The sequence below is a fragment of the Podarcis pityusensis genome, assembly GCF_964106645.2.
Source record: "Podarcis pityusensis genome assembly, chromosome: 11".
NCBI lineage: Eukaryota > Metazoa > Chordata > Lepidosauria > Squamata > Lacertidae > Podarcis > Podarcis pityusensis.
This window is the reverse complement of record NC_138036.1, coordinates 23807359-23826594: the sequence shown is the minus strand read 5'-3', so window position 1 is coordinate 23826594 and position 19236 is coordinate 23807359. Positions and strand designations below refer to the sequence as shown.

Below are 19236 nucleotides of genomic sequence, written 5' to 3'. Positions count from 1 at the left end.
CGCGACTGGATCTAACGGTCAGGGGTCCCTTTACCTTTACTTATTCTTCCATGATAGCTCATTCCATGGGCACCTGAGGTTTTGAGGGAAAGCTTGCAGGCTTCTTGCAGGACTGAGAGCAGGATGCTGAACTAGAGGGGCCATGGCCCTGATCCGTCAGGCTTGCCTTGTGTTCTTATGTTGTTAAAGTAAGAAGAAGAAAAGACAATGTTTCTTTAGATCAGTGATGGCAAAACTTGGCCCTCCAGCTGTTTTGGGACTACAACTCCCATCATCCCTAGCTAACAGGACCCAGTGGTCAGGGATGGTGGGAATTGTAGTCCCAAAACAGCTGGAGGACCCAAAACAGCTGGAGGGCCAAGTGTATGTTTTGTGTACCAACCCATTTTAAAGTTATAAATTGCAGTAATAGATGCAGTGGGCTTTATCTTGTTGAATCATAGTGCTAAAGAGAAAAATGCATTAAAAATAAAGTCAAATGTATACTTGGATCCTGCTGAGAATGGACAGTAATATCCTCATCTAATGTTAGGTGGTTTTACTATGCATCTGGTGTATTTATAGTAAGCAATATTTTTGTGCTAGAATGCTTGTTTTTCTTTTAAAGGCACTCAAGGGTTTAAAGAATTTGCACGAGAGAAAAATGTTTTTGTTTTAAATTCACACATGGGCAGCGTTATTTGATTAAATGACAGTAAGGCTTTTATTTGAGTCTCTTTCTACTTAAGAAAATCCATCTGAAGTTACATTAAGTAGAGGTGGATAGGATAAAATCTCAAGGGTATTCCTTTGTGCATGAAATATTTTGACGTGTGTTCTGTGATTTGCTAGCTTTATCTAGGACAGCCTAGCATTTGCCATTCGCGAGGCAACGCATTATTAAATTATGGTATTCACTGCTACAACATGTAGTTATGGTCACAAGTTTAGACAAATGCATGGAGGTATTATGACTGTGAATTGCCCATTGTTGGAGGGCAGATGATGGAGGGGAGAGCTGTTAGTTTTGTGGCATGATAAGCTTTCTGGTAGCGTCTAGAAGAAGGATGTCGAACTATATGGAGCTGGTATAGGGGTAGCCAATGTGGGACCCTCCAGATTCTGTTGAACTACAACTCCCATCACGCCTGATCATTGGCCATGCTAAGGCACTCCTTATGTTCTTGTTCCAACAGAGATTTATTTCTGTGCTTCTTACATTCAGTGGGCTGGCTCCTGCTTGTGGACAGGACTCAGATCCTGCAGAAGCTTTCCTCTGAAGGAAAGGGAGGCGATTTTCACCAACGTCTACTTCCTGCTGCAGCTCCTCCCATGATGTGCCCAAGGGTTCTGAAACTGCTTTTTTTAGGAGGCAGAGGAGGTTGCCAGGGGGAGGGGGTTGCCCACTCTCTGCAATTCGAAACTAACCCAGTGAAACCAGCTCCTGTGAATTTTCAGAATTATTATGAAGAGTTTTCTCTATTCAAAGTGTTTCATAGCCCAAGTGCTGTTTAAAGATATAGAGATCTAAAAAGGGAGACAGGAAATAGCCTGAGAGTTGCCCATCAACATTTAGCAGCACCTGGGCAGCCACAAAACACACCTGGTCACAGGCTTCCAAGCTATGATGTACAGTGGTACCTTGGGTTACATACGCTTCAGGTTACATACGCTTTAGTTACAGACTCTGCTAACCCAGAAATAGTACCTCGGGTTAAGAACTTAGCTTCAGGATGAGAACAGAAATCGCGCGGCGGCAGCAGGAGGCCCCATTAGCTAAAGTGGTACCTCAGGTTAAGAACAGTTTCAGGTTAAGAACGGACCTCCGGAACGAATTAAGTGCTTAACCTGAGGTACCACTGTACTGCATTTCTGTTTAAATTACAGCAATTGTTTCTAAATATCTATACATATTAATTGACATATGCAGATTCTGTACATATCTGTATCCTCTTTTGTGTGCTTTTTTCCTGGTGGTAAATAAGTGGCAATCCTTGCATATTCATGTAAAAAATAAAGAAGCAAATAAAGAAGCCCATAGGCCAGAGCAATAAGGAGTTATTCATGTTACTCAGATCAGGACTACAGTCCAGCTGATCCGAACTCTGTGTACATCCATTACTTTTGATAGGGAAGGGCAAGCTCACTGTGTCAGAGCACAGGTACCCTCTGAGAGCTGCTGTCGTGGACGGAAAGATGCTTTATCTTGGCCTTTTCCTTGGACTTGCCATAAGTCCCCAACTGTGTTCCTGGACCTCTGTACATATGTCTCTGGCTTGCAGCCCAATATAATTCTCTTTCTCTCTCTCGTCCCCTGGGCGAGTTCTAGGTCCTTTGAATTCCAAGAAAACTTCAAAGCTTATTTTCTAATTTGTCTTTAGACTTGGCAAACAACTCTAATTTCACTTTTTATTCACTGTTAACTACAGTTAAGCTGGGTCTCATAAAAGCTTTTGGTGAAGGAAACCAGAAGTTGTCATTTCTCATGGGACTTGGCCCGAGAAGTGGTTAATTTTTAATTTATTTATTTTTAAGAGCAGCACTTGGTCAGACGAAAACCTGCTTGTGCCTTAAACACAATGTTCTTTATCTTTGCTCTTGATCAAAACTAAAGTGAATCCGGCACAAGAACATTCAGTGCTGGGGTTTTTTGCATGTACAAATAGCCACAAGCGTCACATTAGAACATAATATTTGAAAGTTCAGTATTGGGGTTGTTGTTGTTTTTTTCTCAAAAATGAAAATAAAATCCTGAACTAATTTGTTGATCATCATGCAGTGAATATGTGGATTTAAGTAAACAAAGTATAAATGAATAATCCTTTTCAATGGAACTTACTCCCTGAAGGAATCGTAATTAGCTGCCCCCAGAAAAAGCAACGTGTCTTAATGCATACTAGAAATCCTTTTCAGTTGTGCAATTGCACAAGGACTGAGCAAATCTAGATCTATTCCTTTTTATTTCAGTAACGTAAATATGTTCCGCTACGTTAGCCTTTTAACAATCAATTGTTATTCAAACTACTCTGAAATATTATATTTGTTAGTTTCTGCATAAGCAGTTGCAGCACACAAATAGACTAGAGAGAAACAGGAAGATGTAATAATAATATTTATTTATTTATTTATTTATTTATTTATTTATTTATTTACTTACTATACCCTGCCCATCTGGCTGGGTTTCCCCAGCCACCCTGGGCTGCTTCCAACAAAAGATTAAAAATACATAGGGCCGACACAAGCAGAAGGTGGATTAGGATCTGTCGGTAGATCTCATAATGATTTGAAGTAGCTCACCAGGTATTTCTGATGGATTAGCATTGGCAACAACAAAATGGAGCCCTACCCCCATACCCAGAATTATCACGCTGAAATCAAGAAGGTGGAAGCAGAAATAACTAGGAGTGGGTTTTTCCAGGAAAGGGCTATGAACTCAGTTCAGTTCTGGTACTCAGAACAACTCGCTGGGCTCAGAAATCCTTTAATTTGAGATGGACGCCATTTGCAACAGACGCTACTTAGTGGAGCTCAGAGTTCTAGGGAAAAACCAAAGTACGGTACATAAAAACATGAGAAGAGCTTCCAGGATTGAGGGAGTGACTCATCTCGTCCAGCATCCTGTTCTCACAGTGACTAGCCAGATTCCTGTGGGAAATCCACAAGCAGGGCCCAAACACAAGAGCCCTCTCCCCTCCTGCGGTTTCCAGCAACTGGTATTCAGAAGCATTGCTGCCTTGGACTGTGGAGACAGAGCAGAGCCACTATGGCCAGTAGCCATTGATAGCCTTCTCCATAAATCCTCTCCATAAAATCTAATCCTCTTTTACAACCATCCAAGTTGGAAGCCATCCCTGCCACCTGGGGGAGCCAGTTCCATGGTTTGACTGTGGTACCTCGGGTTACAGACACTTCAGGTTACAGACTCCGCTAACCCAGAAATAGTACCTCGGGTTAAGAACTTTGCTTCAGGATGAGAACAGAAATCACACGGCGGCAGCAGGAGGCCCCATTAGCTAAAATGGTACCTCAGGTTAAGAACAGTTTCAGGTTAAGAACGGACCTCCAGAGCAAATTAAGTACTTAACCCGAGGTACCACTGTACTGCGTGAAGAAGGGCTTTTAAAAAATAGATAAATAAAATCTGTCCTGAATCTCCCAACATTCAGCTTCCTTAGATGTCTACAAATTCTAGAGTTGTAAGAGAGGGAGAAAAACTCTTCTCTTTTCTCCATGCCATGGATATTTTTTTTATAAACTTCTGCCACATCACCTCTTCCTCGTCCTTTCTCACTGGGGAGTCGCTCCATCCCCTTGACCATTTTGGTTGCCTTTTTTCAGATCCCACAGACATGAACGCTGGTCAGGTCTGCTGTAGAAGAAACAGGGAGCCCCACGTTCTGAAAATTTGCTATTATGGGGTGGGGGTGGGGATAAAGAGAGAATTCAAAATATGCTTGTGTGATGAGTCATGCTCTTCCACCCCCTTAAATGTGCGTTTTATTCTGCTTGATTGTTTTTATCAGTTTTGTCAACTGGCGTGGTTTGTTTTCATTTATTTTAAAGAAGTAGATTTTTAAAATCAGCCATAATACAGCCTGAGAACTAGAACTTAGGAAATAACTGTTGTAGTGCATGGCTCCAAGCACTTTAAAGGAAGCCATACCCTTGAAAATGCACCTCAAGAGAAATAATAATAATAATAATAATAATAATAGGCAACCCCAGCATTTGGCGGCAAGAAGAGTCCTGCTACATCAGACCAAAGTAGGGGGTCCAGTTATACATTGCCAAAAAAGAGAAAACCAGTCTTCATATGGTGATTCCTTTTGAAATAATAATAATAATAATAATAATAATAATAATAATAATAATAATAAAAAATGCTGTGATTTAAATACAAATTCAGCACCCCTCACCATAGTGGGGGAGACAACAGGCAATTTGTTTTCTTCCTCAGTGTGCTGGCCAGGTGCCGCTAACTGTAGACAGGCAATTTCAAGGTTCCTGCTGCGCACGCTCTCTCTCACGGTTTCTTATCTTTCAAAACAGACTTGGACTGGGCAACCTTCAAATAGAGGACATCTTCAAATAGCAGACAGACCTTGAAAATAAATGGGTGATTCTCTGTAGAGCAGGGCACGTTGCCACCTTAGACCAAAGGCCTGTCTGGTCCCACATGCTCTTCTCTCAGTGTCAAACTAGATGCTGATGTGAAACCCACAAGTCAGAATTGAGTGCAGTTGCTGGAGTTTGCAGCTTTGACTCTTTCCTTTGCTGGTGGCCTCATTAAAAGGCCACTTTCAGAAGCATCATGCAACATTCTCTTAGGAATCTTTCTGGCATGTGTAAGGAATCTAAAATCACAATTTTGTGTCTCTGTTGCTCAATGGCTCTTAAGCCATTTATTTTGGCAAGATGGGGAATTAAGAGAATTGCAGCACTAAGCTCTGTTTTATCTCATCTTCCGTTCTTTGGGGACTGGCTTTTGGAACGCTGCAGCGCTCGCTACTTAGATGTAGCTCAGCAAATTGAATGCTTGTTGTTAATTTGCTTTGGTGATGAGTCTTTCGTTTTGGTAATATGCTTTTGGCGTTTGTGCCTCGCAGCTGACGACATCGTATGTCTAGGTTGCTCGTGCAAATTGCAGTCATTTTATTAAGTTTTCAGTTTTGCACATGCTTACAAATCACGGTAGCATAGGAAGCTGTCTTATACCGAGCTGGAGCAATGGTCCACCTAGCTCAATGTTCATTATACTGAATCACGGCACCAGTTCTCCAGGGTTTTGGATGGGGTATCCTATACATAGGATAAGCCCTGCTGAACACAGTGGGACTTAGTTTCAGGCAGATATGCATCAGATTACAATGGGAAAGAGGTGGCTTCCCCTCTGCCCTTGCTCCTGATCTGAGAGCCAGCGTGGTGTAGTGGTTAAGAGCGATGGACTCATAATCTGGTGAACCGGGTTCGCTTCCTCCACATGCAGCTGCTGGGTGACCTTGGGCTAGTCACACTTCTCTGAAGTCTCTCAGCCCCACTCACCTCACAGAGTGTTTGTTGTGGGGGAGGAAGGGAAAGGAGATTGTTAGCCGCTTTGAGACTCCTTAGGGTAGTGATAAAGCGGGATAAAACAAACTCTTCTTTTTATCTTCTTCTTTGCGCCTTGAGAGGAAAGAGGAAACATAAGATGGGCCTGTGCATGTGATTGGGAACACTAGTTGAGCCAGGATTTCCAGTCAAATATGCAGAGACCCTTTTTGCATCTAGAGCTGTATGTAAATAGACTCCATTTTCATATCCCAGTCAGTGTGTGAAAGTGGACAGGCAGCACAAGAAGGCCATGCAGGATGAAGGTGGGGCCAAAGGGTAAGATCTAGCATCCCTTTACCTGTTCCTTGAAGACAGGGATGAGGGCATGGGAAGTAAGAAGTTGCCTTGACCCAAGTCCATACTGCTTCTCTCAACTACTGACAAAGGAAAAGATAATCAAACTAAATTGTGGGTTAAAGTGGAACTTCTAAAGTTGAGAATACAGCAGTACCTTGGTAGTCAAACAGGTTAGTTGTCAAACAAATCGGCTCCTGAACGTTGCAATCCCGGAAGTGAGTGTTCCGGTTTGCGAATGTTCCTTGGAAGCCGAACGTCCTCCGTGGCTTCTAATTGGCTGCAAGAAGCTCCTGCAGCCAATCGGAAGCCGTGCCTTGGTTTTTGAACCATTCTGGGAGTTGAATTGATTCAGTTCGAGAACCAAGATACCACTGTAATATTTTTTTTCTGGATCAGAAACATCCAGTTTTAAATTGGAGGCACACAGGATGTTGCCGATTCCAAGAAACAACTTGTGGTGGTTCCTACCTTCCTAGATTCGTTGATAAGTGAGCCCCAGCACCTTAGTAAAAGTGAAAGTAAGAATGTACAGGAATTGTCTGGCAGATCCGTCCAGTTCCCTCACCAGTCCGCCACATGCCCATGCTAACAAGCAAGAAGTGACCATCCCTTAACTGCTGTTGCTCCTGTTAAAAATAATTAGAAAAAATCTTGAATGACAGTTCTGTTAAAAGCTGTTAGTCTTGACAGTTAAATAGAAACTTTGTATTTAGAGGCAACTGCTTTATGGCATATACTACATAGGTGGGTAACCTTTTCACTGTTTCCTCATAATTGGTGGTGAGGTTACACATATTGGCACTTTCTTCCACCCCCTTTTCTCATCACCCCCTTATACTGAGGCAGACCATTGGTTCATCTAGCTCAGTATTGTCCTCAATGATTGGCAGAGGCTCTCCAGGATTTCAGACTGGGAACATTCCCAGCCATACCTGGAGATGCCAGGTATTGAACCAGGAACCTTCTGCACTCAAAGCAGATGCTCTGTGACTGAACTACACCCCTTTCCTTAACCAAAGCCTACTGAGAACCTGTATATTTAGTTTGAAATGAAATAGATATATCTTAAAACCCCAAACCTATCTAAGCTACAGGTCGTCACTTTTATATTGTATGGAAAAGGGATTCATTTGTTAACTGGATTCCTTCTAGCATTGATGGGAGCAGGGAGTAGAGGAAAAACTCTTCCTGTATTGCCAGTCATCATTTCATAAACCATTGTCATTATGTTGGAGCAGGAAAAGGCACACAGTCAAATGGGTACCCAGTTTATTGGAAGTAGGTTCAGGACTGACAAAGGAAATACTTCTTCACAAAGGGAAATACGATGGAGAGAATTGTGGAGGATGTGTTATTAACACAAGGAAATGTCATATTCACCACAAGATATGGTGATAACCACGATCCTAGCTCTAGCTCTGAAAAAGCTGCGGAAGGGCAGTCAAAATGATCAAGAGATTAGCACTCCTTCCTTTGAAGAAAGGTTAGAGCGTTTAAGGCTTTTTTTCTTTTTGCAAAAATAAATAACATGACATTGTCATATCCCCAATTAGTAATTCCCATCAGTATAACTAAACACCTTAACCTTTTCTTCTTTTGAAAGGTGTGAAATTAGTCACAACTGTACACTCTATATCAGGAATAAGGAACATTTTTGGCCCAGCAGGCCAGATCTTTTATCACCCCACAACACCCCAGCCCACCCCTGCAGGCTAGCTTTGACTGATGGGTGAATCTTCTGATGCCACAATGACATCAAATGAATGATTGACACCTGTTTCTCCCGAATGCCTTACAACCAGCTGTTTGTTGGGCATTTGAGAAGTGCTTATCAGAGTGCTTTGCAAGCCCTGGGCTTGGCAATCATGGAACACAGGGCTTGCAAAGCACTTTATGCAGCACTTTCAAAACATCCAATAAACAGCTGGATGTCAGGTGCTTTGGAAGCCCTGTGCAAGGGATTGGCAATGCCTGCAAAGCCGCTTTTGGCCACGCCCCACCCTTACCTTCCCCACACCTGATGGAGGTCAGGTGGGTGTGACTTGGCTGAAATCCAAGTCATAGGACAAATGGGGAGGCCTGGCAGGCTGAATCTGGCTCCCCACTATATGTCACCATTCCAGAAACTTGAAATCTTGTTTCTTGTTCTTTGCTGAGCGGAGACCCACAAGCACAACTCTCATTCCCTGAGTGAGAAAATTATGTTTTCTTTGCTGTGAAAATATTATGGGGGACTGAAATTGTTTCTGTCTTTTCAGTGGGCAAATTTGATTGAGGGATCTCTGGGGGAAGTGATATTTGTGCATGCAAATGCCATATGGAAAAACAAAAACAAAACTTTTTTTCAACTTATATATTTATAGATGTATTCCTGTTATGGAAATTGCATTGCAATTCTAAATGTTTGTGACAGTAATCTAGATAAACTGTTTATGAATCCAAACCAGTTTTCAAACTTACTGGCCTTGTTCACATGCCATGCAAAATCATGGCTTAGCAAGACATCCAAGAGCAGAAAGGACCACCATGAGCTTTGAGTTTGTGTGCTCCATCATTTCTTCTCCTCCTTTCACATGGCCAAGAGGAGGACTTCATCTACTTCTCTCACCATTTCCTTGGATCTCGGTTTGTTGTGTCATCAGGGCCAGTTTATCGCAAACTATGGTCAATTTCTAAACAAGGCAACTTCAAACCATGGGATGCAGAGCTGGCCTTTAAACTCGCCAGAGTGAGTGTGCAAAACTGTGGTTCCTGCTCGCTGGACCAGGAAAGGATTTTTATCCTCTAGGATAAGGCTTCTTTGCAAATTTATGACCATGCAGGGAGAATAACTGATTTATGTTCAGGCAGGTAAAGCTGATGCCTTTTAGGAATCGACAGAGGATGTTCAAAATCATCCAGTGTTTTTCGTTTGCTTAGGAGAGGTGCAAGCTTGAATTAATTAATCCATGCAATTAATCAATTAAAGCATTGCTAGGTGATTAAAATCCCCTGCAATTAGTGGAATAATGCACACTCAACTCTGCGGCTGGAGACATGATGGACTGCCCTAGTTTTTAATGTATGGGAAGGCCTTAACTCAGCAGTAGAGCACATGCTTTTCATACAAAAGGTCTAAGATTCAATAGTTTATCATCTCCAGGGAGATCCCTTGTCTGAAATCTTGGAGAGCTACTGCCAAACAGTATGTAGTTAGATGGAGCCATGGTCTTATTCGGCCTGGGAAAGTTGAGGGCAGGGCATGCCTCCATGTCATGGAAATGGTGCAACCTTTGCATAAACAAATGCAGATGGTTTGGATTTTAGTGAAAGCTTGTCTCAAACCATTCTGAAACCAAACAAAAATGACTTGCAGGACAAGGCATCGGACTTCCCATACCCCAACCCATATAAATAAGAGACCAATAAGACTGGGCTTGGGGTAAAAACAGGCCACAACTTTATTGAATACAGATGAAAAAGATTTGGCTTGGCCGTGGGGCAATCGAAATACTTCCGGCCCGCCCACCGAAAGTGACGTGTGGTCAATCCAGGCGGAGGTTCCTAAGACGTACATCAAATAGGGTGACCCCTGCAGGGACTGCTGTCTGGTGGAGTGCCTTTGGCCCTGGCCCCCCTGGGCACACGGACATGGCCACTCCCTCCCCCCCCTCGGATTCCTTTAACGGGATACCCCATCGTTTGGAGGGGCAGGCGGGGACCACAACCTCCTCTCCGCCCAAAACAAGGGATTGCCCCAATGCCCAACCAGTTGTGACGAATTGCTATGAGGTAGGCAAAACCACCAGGTAAGAGCCAGTTATCCCAGTGGGCAAATTCCTACCTGACACCGTAAAGAACAGCAACCACCGTAGCCACAGCAAAGTCATTGGCCTAGCAGCATAAACCATGGGTGGGTGGGATGGGGAAACCCAGCGCAGGAACAAACAGGCTGTGCCCCAGGTGTGGGCTGCTTAAATGGTCAAGGGATGGATCCGAGGGAAGCCCACCGTCAGCTCCATCGGCTCCGCCCCCTGGCATAGCCCACAGCCCAGCCTGCATCTCCATTCGCCAATGCAAGGTGCAGGCTAGGATCCAGCTCCTGATAGGCGACGGGGGCTTATGCCCCGCCACCTATCAGGAAGGGCAGTGCCGTTTGAATTCCACCATCGGGGTCCCAGGGAAGCCTCTTCCGTCCAGCAATGCCACCACACCAAGAGAGGTGAGCGGACTTCTGTCCCTCAATAAACCGACCATTTAACCAACCTTTTGGCTGGACTCACCAGCCATTTAATGGATATTGTAGTACTTTCCAAGGCATCAGCCAATCTTCCACAAATACGGCTTTCTAAATATCCTCTAAATTGGTGAAATTTGTACAGAATGCAGTTATTCACTGGTCAGAGAAAACATCTCAGTTGGAAGTACACTGGAATATAAGAAGATGCTTTGTACTGCATCATATCATTAGGCTATCTATCTCTGTATTGTCTACGCTGACTGGCAGAGGATTTTCAGGGTTTGAGATTGGGGGTTTTCCGAGCCCCACCTGGAGGCACCAGGGACTGAACCTTCTTCCCACAAACCAGTTTTCTCATTCTACCGCTGAGCTGGAGCTGCCACATGTGAATATGCTTTCTCACATATTATGGTAACAAGCATTCCAATATCTTACCAGCCCAGTCCTTATTCAGCAACTGACAAATGGGGTCAGACATTTAAATCACAATAAATTGAGAAGTTCTATAGAAATGTCCATTACCTGGCAAGATTTCTTGACCGCATCTGCCCTCCTTGTCACTCTTCGGTATTGCTTTGTTCATAGGTCCTAGGAAACAATGTTTTACAAGATGTACTCATCAGGGCTCTGCATCAATGGGTGCTTCTAAATGGGTGTTTATTGTCAATTGGGTTCTTCTCATACATGCATTTGTTTTATCGCAGCATCCACGTTACGGTGCCAGCGTCAAAATACTAGCCTGTACCCCTGCTCCCCTTTTAATCCAGATTTATTCCTTCTGAAGAGTTAAAAAGTAGTCCCATTTGCCAACAACCTGCTTGCAATATCTGAATGACCCTTTTACAGTATTAAGCCCCCGTCTGGAAGCAAACCGTATTAAATCAAAATCCGAATTTATCTGCCAGAAGCTCGTTTCCTTGTTTTAGACTTCCATCTAGTGTCCATAGTTTTGTACTGCAACAGAAACACCTGGATTACTGGCAAATTGCAGGTGTTCCATGTTGTAGCTTTGTGAAACAAGTGTGTTCATGTCTCAGATTATAAAGTGACAACTTTGCAGGTTTTCCTCCACAAGGGTTTACTCTTTCCATGGAAAATTTCATAAGCTAAAACAAAACAAAACCCTGAATCAATTGCCAGTGACACATTTGCAATACAGTGGTACCTCGGGTTAAGAACTTAATTCATTCCAGAGGTCCGTTCTTAACCTGAAATGGTTCTTAACCTGAGGCGTGCTTTTGCTAATGGAGCCTCCTGCTGCCGTTGCACCACTGACACACAATTTCCATTCTTATCCGGGGGCAACGTTCTTAACAACCACTTCCTGGTTAGCGGAGTTTGTAACCCGAAGCATCTGTAACCTGAAGTGTCTCTAACCCAAGGTACCACTGTATTAAGCTCACATGAATAGCAGTTTCCCATTTGTTTGGTTTTTAACCTTATCAATAAGATTGGGGGGCATGTAGTTTTAGTTCTGCATTACTTATAAGCCTGAGCAAAAAATGTTATTTGGTGAAATTCCAGGGAAAAAAGAAGCTGTAGCTCAGCCCTCAAGAATGCTTGCATCTTTTCATGCATTACTATAGCAATGCAGGTGTGGGGAGCTATTTCTCTGGAGTGGCTTCTCTTGCAGTTTGATTGATGCAAATAGTGTGATTGCAACGCTCTGAAGAGAGATGGGCAGAGGAAGCTGAGGCCACCTGCCTGGATGTCATTTTGCATGGATTGGGCCTTAGCTGAAAACAAATTACTGTACCTACATACAGTGGTACCTCGGGTTAAGAACTTAATTCGTTCCAGAGGTCCGTTCTTAACCTGAAACTGTTCTTAACCTGAAGCACCACTTTAGCTAATGGGGCCTCCTGCTGCTACCGCGCCGCCGGAGCACGATTTCTGTTCTTATCCTGAAGCAAAGTTCTTATCCTGAAGCACTATTTCTGGGTTAGCGGAGTCTGTAACCTGAAGCGTATGTAACCTGAAGTGTATGTAACCCGAGGTTCCACTGTACATGGAAGTGTATTTGCTGCAGTTGTCGTGTTTCAAAATCCTGTTTTGGTTTTGAGGAGCACATAGTATGGATAAGTTTAAAATGTGCTTAGATTGCTCTCCTGTTTCAGCCGCATAGTAAACATCCAAGGCTCGCTGAAAATGAATGGTGCTGTACTGTAGCAGCGCTGAGTCAAGTGCATCTAGTGCCCTCTTGTGGGCACAAGGACTCCAATGCCCCCATGCATTTTCTACCTGCCATAAGTTCCTTGCTCCTTTCTGTGGATGGGGGCAGCTCTCTGCATGCCTTCCTTTGCACAGCAGGAGTAAGAGGCCACAGCTCAGCAGTCTCAACTTCCTCGTAGAAAGTTGCAGGTCCAACCTCCTGGGATGAAGATTTTGCATCTTCCGTAAAAGGGATTATGGGGCATATGACAAAAGCATTTGTCAGGAGGCTGAAGAAGAAAACTTAATGCCGTCAGTATTGACCCTGACACTTCCCACTTACTGCTGCCTGAGTCCACGGCAGAATAATTGAGGGAGCCAGCTGTGAAACCTCTGGCCTGAGGAGGAGACCCTGCTCCCTCTGAACTGTGCTTAAGTTGGGCAGCAGTGGCTCCTTGAAGTGCCAGCAAGACTAGAACAAATACTGCTGTGCTTTAGGAAATATAGTTCATTCACCTATTTACACCTTCGGTCTGCATGGAGGGAGTCCAGATCTTACGGCAGGGGTCACCAACCTAAGGCCCAGGGGCCGGGGCCGGACCAATCGCCTTCTAAATCCAGCCCGGGGACGGTCTGGGAATCAGTGTGTTTTTACATGAGTAGAATGTGTCCTTATATTTAAAATGCATCTCTGGGTTATTTGTGGGGCCTACCTGGTGTTTTTACATGAGTAGAATGTGTGCTTTTATTTAAAATACATCTCTGGGTTATTTGTGGGGCATAGGAATTCATTCATTTCCCCCCAAAAAATATAGGCCGGCCCACCACATGGTCTGAGGGACAGTGGACCAGCCCACGGCTGAAAAAGGTTGCTGACCCCTGTCTTACAGCATACACATTTGCAGAGGCAACCTTCAGGCTGCTTCCCTCAAAGATGGACCTCAGCTCTTTCTCCCCTTCTTCTTCATCCCAGAAAACCCCTTTCTCCCAAGTCCACAGTCTCTGTTCACACCTGGGAGCAAGAGGAGAAGTTCCTTTGTACTGTTAATGGCCTCTGTTGTACTCTTTATAGCCATAGCTGGACCAGGTTGGTTTGCATAAGCCAGCCCAGGAATTTCCTAAGTTCCCTCTCTGGCACAGTTCTGCGCTTAAATCCATATCCCAATTGATCAAAACCCTGGCATTTCTTAATTTCTAGGGTTTACCCCCAAATATGTAACAATGTCATTAGCTGGATTCCTGCATTGCAGAGGGTTGGACTAGATGACCCTGCGGGACCCCTCCAACTCTACAGTTCTATTATTCTATTCTAGTTTTCTATGCTAGTTTAGAACATCCTTCTTGGGGTGGCATAGCATGCCATCCTGGGAGCCCCCATTTGCAGTCTGGAGTGGTAACAGTCCCGCCACTGGCTTCCCCCATCACCAACAGTTGGGGGGAAACTAAGTCTCAGTTTCTGCACTGCTGTGATTTGAGCATATTTGTCTGCAGGAAGTACAACTGACAATAAGGGACACTTTATCTAATACAAGGTTTCCAGTGCTGCCAGCAAGTTAGAGGTGCAATTTGCCATGGCATCTTGCTGAGTTTAAGTAAAAAAAAATGCTTTCTTCCCATTTGTGAGTTGCACAGAAGGAAGTTGTTGTTATAGCGGTGCCTCCCTTTCGTTTTGTAATTTCTTGTTATCAAGATTTCTAATGTGTTTAGGGACACCGGCCATTAATTTGATGACCAGGTGTGGTTTTGTCCAGGAGTAAGAGATTTCCAAGTAGCAGAAGAGTTCCTTGGTAGTAGCTTTTTTCATGTGTGTGGCTCACAGATCTGTTAGCTCTGTGGTGTTGAACTTCTCTTCCTTTCTTGCAGTTTTGACGTCGACAATGGCACCTCATCGGGACGGAGTCCCTTGGATCCCATGACAAGCCCCGGATCGGGGCTCATTCTCCAGGCTAACTTTGTTCACAGTCAACGGAGGGAATCCTTCCTCTACCGGTCCGATAGCGACTATGACCTCTCTCCAAAGTCTATGTCCAGGAACTCCTCCATCGCCAGTGATATGTAAGTATTTGCGCCGTGTCTGAAAGGTCTTTCAAAGAAACATGGCATAAGCTTTCGTGGTCTAGAATCTGCTTCATCAGGTGCAAGAAACGCCATCCTTCATTATCAGGCTTATCTAGGAATTGATAAAAGGTTGAAAACAGTGGAATCAAGTCAAGGTGCAGGATGTGAAAATACAATTTATTGGTTAAATGTATGCAAAATGAGCAGCGACAGGACAATCGGCCTAGCATAACTAAGCTGATTGACACCTGTAGTGGATTAGGAAGACATTGTCTTTTCACAATACTGAATAAAATGAAAAGGGATTTAGACTAAACATTAGGAAGAGCTTCCTGGATGTGCCAGCTGCTTTTCAGGGGAACAGACAGATTTTGAAGATGAGGGGCTCTCCTTCATTAGTTTTTAAGCAGATGCCATATGGCCACCTTATCCTATAAAGGGATGCTGGGGGGGGGGTCCCTTGCATTGGCAAGGGGTTAGATGACATACGAAGTACCTTCCAATTCTGTTATTCTACCCTAAGGACGTGCAAAGTGTGTAGGTTCTGTATGTGCAATCTGGGATGCTGCTTATTCATTGGAACACACAAAACTGAAGCATAAACTCAGTATGGTCTGTATATCGACTGTCAGCAGCTCCTGCCGATTTCAGACAGGTTGTTTACTAGCCTTCTCATAGAGGGGGGTTAACTCATAGAATCATAGGGTTGGGAGGGGTTCCTGAGGATCATCTAGTCCAACCCCCTGCAATGCAGGAATACGCAACTTTCCCTTACAGGGTTGGACTTGCAACCTTGGCATTGTCAGCATCATGCTCTAAGCAACTGAGCTATCCACCTTCTGCATTCAAGGCAGGTGCTTTGCCACCGCAGGGTCCAAATTCAAGGGAATCTCCTTGCTTGTGCAAAGCCTTGGCACACACATGTCATGCCAGTGGGCTTCTTTGCAGATCATGCCAAACACACGAAGCCAAGGGCTAGTGGGTGTGATCCCGCATCATGTTTACGCATCTGCAGGGAAAAACGGAACAACAACAATTTATTATTTATACCCCACCCATCTGGCTGGGCTTCTCCAGCCACTCTGGGCGACTTCCAACAAAATATTAAGATACAGTAATGCATCAAACATTAAAAGCTTCCCTAAACAGGGCTGCCTTCAGGTGTCTTCTAAAAGTCTGGTAGTTGTTCTTCTCTTTGACATCTGGTGGGAGGGCATTCCACAGGACGAGTGCCACTACAGAGAAGGCCCTCTGCCTGGTTCCCTGTAACTTGGCTTCTCACAGTGAGGGAACCGCCAGAAGGCCCTCAGCGCTGGATCTCAGTGTCTGGGCTGAACGATAGGGGTGGAAATGCTCCTTCAGATATACTGGACTGATGTGCTTGGCACTTGCACTTCCCATATAGCTAATTCAGTAGAGCATGAGATTCCCAATCTCAAGGTCATGGGTTCAAGCCCTACATTGCAGCGGGTGGACTAGATGACTCTCATGGCCCTTTCCAATTCTACAATTCTGTGACTGGCGACTGTTCCCTAACCAATGGGATGGATTAGTCCTACAGACTGATAGTTGCTGCCCTCTCAAATTGAGAGCAGTTAACATGGATTTAATGGACTCTTGGGTTTAATAGCACTTAACTTTCAGCTGATTTGTCATGTCTCTAATAGCCAGTTTGAATGTATGTTTCATAAGACCATTTAAATATTGTATTGCTTCTTCATTGGTGCCAGACTTCCTCTAGCTTGGTGTGGTGATTATAGTGTTAGGCCAAATCATGTGAACGTGTTTGTGCCTGCTTAAGAGACAGCGAGGTCGTTCTGGTTTTCTTGTCTTTGTTAGAGGTTTTGATTTTGTTTAGATGTTGAGAGTCTGCCATGTTGGGTCATGAGCAATGCATTCTCCCCTTTCAGCCCACCCTAGGGTCTCACTTGAATTTACAGAGTCTGGTTTTACAGCCCCCTATTTTGAGCACGGAATTATTACGTGGCTTCAAGAAGTCTCTAAAATGGAAAGGAGATTGACCTATCTCACAGTCTTGCTGTGAGCAGAAACAAGAAGAAAGGTCTGATTTGCTTGTTAAAAGAGCTATTCATATGTCTGCCTCGTTCTCATGACAAAACCAGAGTTTAGTTGTTGCTCCAATGATCCTCTATAGCTGTGAATCTTCTGTGGGTGTCTGCAGAGGCTTGCAGAGCAGGTAACAGGGGAGAAAACAGGACATCAATGTAAACCACAACAGCACAATCCTAGGATTCTGTATCAGAAGTTAAGTAGAACCATGTCTTTCATCCTCAACAGCACAAGCAACAGTTCAATTTGCGTTCCTTTACGAGGGTTCCTCCTCCCTCGCAGTCAGAGATGGAGCCATAGGCTGCAATCTTGCAGTTGGTTACGTCTGGAATTAGCTCTTCACAGAATTGCCACCTTTATCTCTGTTTGGAATCTACCCAAGGCATGTTTTGGCAGGTCTTATTCGTATTCAATTATGGGTTGCCAGAGTTTGTGAGGATGCGTTGGAAAGCTTGGCCTGAATGTTTCCCTCTTCGAGAGCATTTCCATTTAAAAAATAAATAAAAAATGAGTGATTTTATATAGTATGTAATCTCTCTAGTTGATGTCCTTCTTAGGTTGGCCAATGACCCTAGTAACTTAAGAGGAAAAGACTCATATGTAACCCATGTGCCAACTTTTGTGTTACTCTGCAGTTTTATTTATATGAGAGTGATAAATACTTTGGGCTTGACGGAAGGTGTTTTTCCCCCGCAAGAGTCTGGGTGACCTCCTTGCTTCCCCCTCCCCCCTCCGGCTAAGAGACGTCACCCTGATAACTTTACTCCTACGTCACAATGTGATGTGGGTACGGTTGCTCCAGCAACAGCACACTCTCCGTAACACTGAGGACATGTGAGTCAGTTGAAAAGTTTTACTGGGTTTTTATTAGCCTATGAAACACTTCCCTGTCATCTGCAGTTACCAGCTTGTCCGAACCTCGCAAATGGTTATCCTTTCGTTAACACTTAATGCAAATCACTTTTGGTGTTCCAGTGGGCTGGCCTCTCCAATGAAAAGTAACTGTGGGCGCTACCAACTGCCAGGGCATGCCTGGCTTGTTTTTTTTTTTTTGGGATGCAGGATTTCCCTGAGTTTAAAGGAACACAACCCTGAGCACTCAATCTTTGCTCATTTATCTGTTCTCTACAGCTGTGTGCAAGTCTTTAAAAAGCCACACTGGAGTCATAGGTGCTTGTCCACCCCAAAGTTACTTCAGATAGCACAGCTGGAATGAATCCACGGTGAGAAAGTAGTTGAGGACAAGATGAATAAAGAATAATGTATCATTTTGAACCTGATGGAGGGGAGCAAAGCCATCTGATACTGATTACTTTGCTGTTTTATTTTTCAGACATGGAGATGACTTGATTGTGACACCGTTTGCTCAGGTAGGCTCCACATGCCATGATGTAGCCGTATATGAAAGGATCAAATGGGGGAAACAGTTTTCAGGCTTTGGATGAGCTACAGCTTTTGTTATTATTACTATGATGTTCCAAAAATAACATTCTGAAATGGAACCACTTCCAAGGCTAAATTGTATTGCTTAGAGGCGCTTAGAAAGAAATCTGATGATGTCTACCATCTAAATTGTATTTACAGTGGTACTTCGGTTTACGAACTTAATCCGTTCCGGAAATCTGTTCTTAAACCAAAGCCGTTCTTAAACAAAGCACGCTTTCCCTAATGAGGCCTCCCGCCGCTGGTGCCCTTCCACCGTTCGGATTCTGTTTGTAGACCGAGGTAAAGTTCGCTAACCGGAGCACTACTTCCGTTTTTGCGGAGTTCTTATACAAAATAGTTCACAAACAGGGCTGTTCTTAAACCGAGGTACCACTGTATTTGTTTGCTACATTTGAACCCCACCTTTCCTCTATGGAGCTCAAAGTGGTAGACATGATTCTGCCTCCCAATTTTATCCTCACAGTAACACTAAACCAGCCCTCCTCAACCTCGGCCCTCCAGATGTTTCGAGACTACAATTCCCATCATCCCTGACCACTGGTCCTGCTAGCTAGGGATCATGGGAGTTGTAGGCCAAAAACATCTGGAGGGCCGAGGTTGAGGAAGCCTGCACTAAACTGAGGCTGCATACACACTATACATTTGAAGCACCCACCCCTCCCCAAAAAGGGGTCCTGGGAATTGTGATTTGTTAAGGGTGCTGGGAACTGTGGCTCTGTGAGGTGCAAACCACAGTTCCCATGATCCTTTGGAGGGGGATATGCTTTAAGTGCATGGTGTGTCCCCGGTCTGAGAGTTCGGAACCGGCCCAAGATCACTCAGTGAGTTCATGGCTGTGGGGGGATTTGAAGCCAGCTCCCCCTAGTCCTAATGTGACATGCTAATTGTTATATCAAACTGGCTCTCTAAGGAGCTGCATAGGCTCA

At 44.2% G+C, this 19236-nt stretch overlaps 1 protein-coding gene across 10 annotated transcripts in view; it reads left to right on the top strand.

Moving 5' to 3' along the window:
* The window catches only part of PDE4D (phosphodiesterase 4D), a 622159-nt gene that overhangs the window by 495605 nt on the left and 107318 nt on the right, over nucleotides 1-19236 (top strand). For 9 of the 10 annotated variants that reach the window (XM_080972591.1, XM_080972594.1, XM_080972600.1 and 6 more), the window contains 2 exons: nucleotides 14600-14791; nucleotides 18198-18234. In XM_080972591.1, coding sequence (XP_080828717.1) covers nucleotides 14600-14791; nucleotides 18198-18234 — 229 coding nt within the window. Of the gene's footprint in view, nucleotides 1-14599; nucleotides 14792-17904; nucleotides 18088-18197; nucleotides 18235-19236 lie in introns of those variants that run through there. The other variant, XM_080972601.1, reaches the window with a different exon arrangement.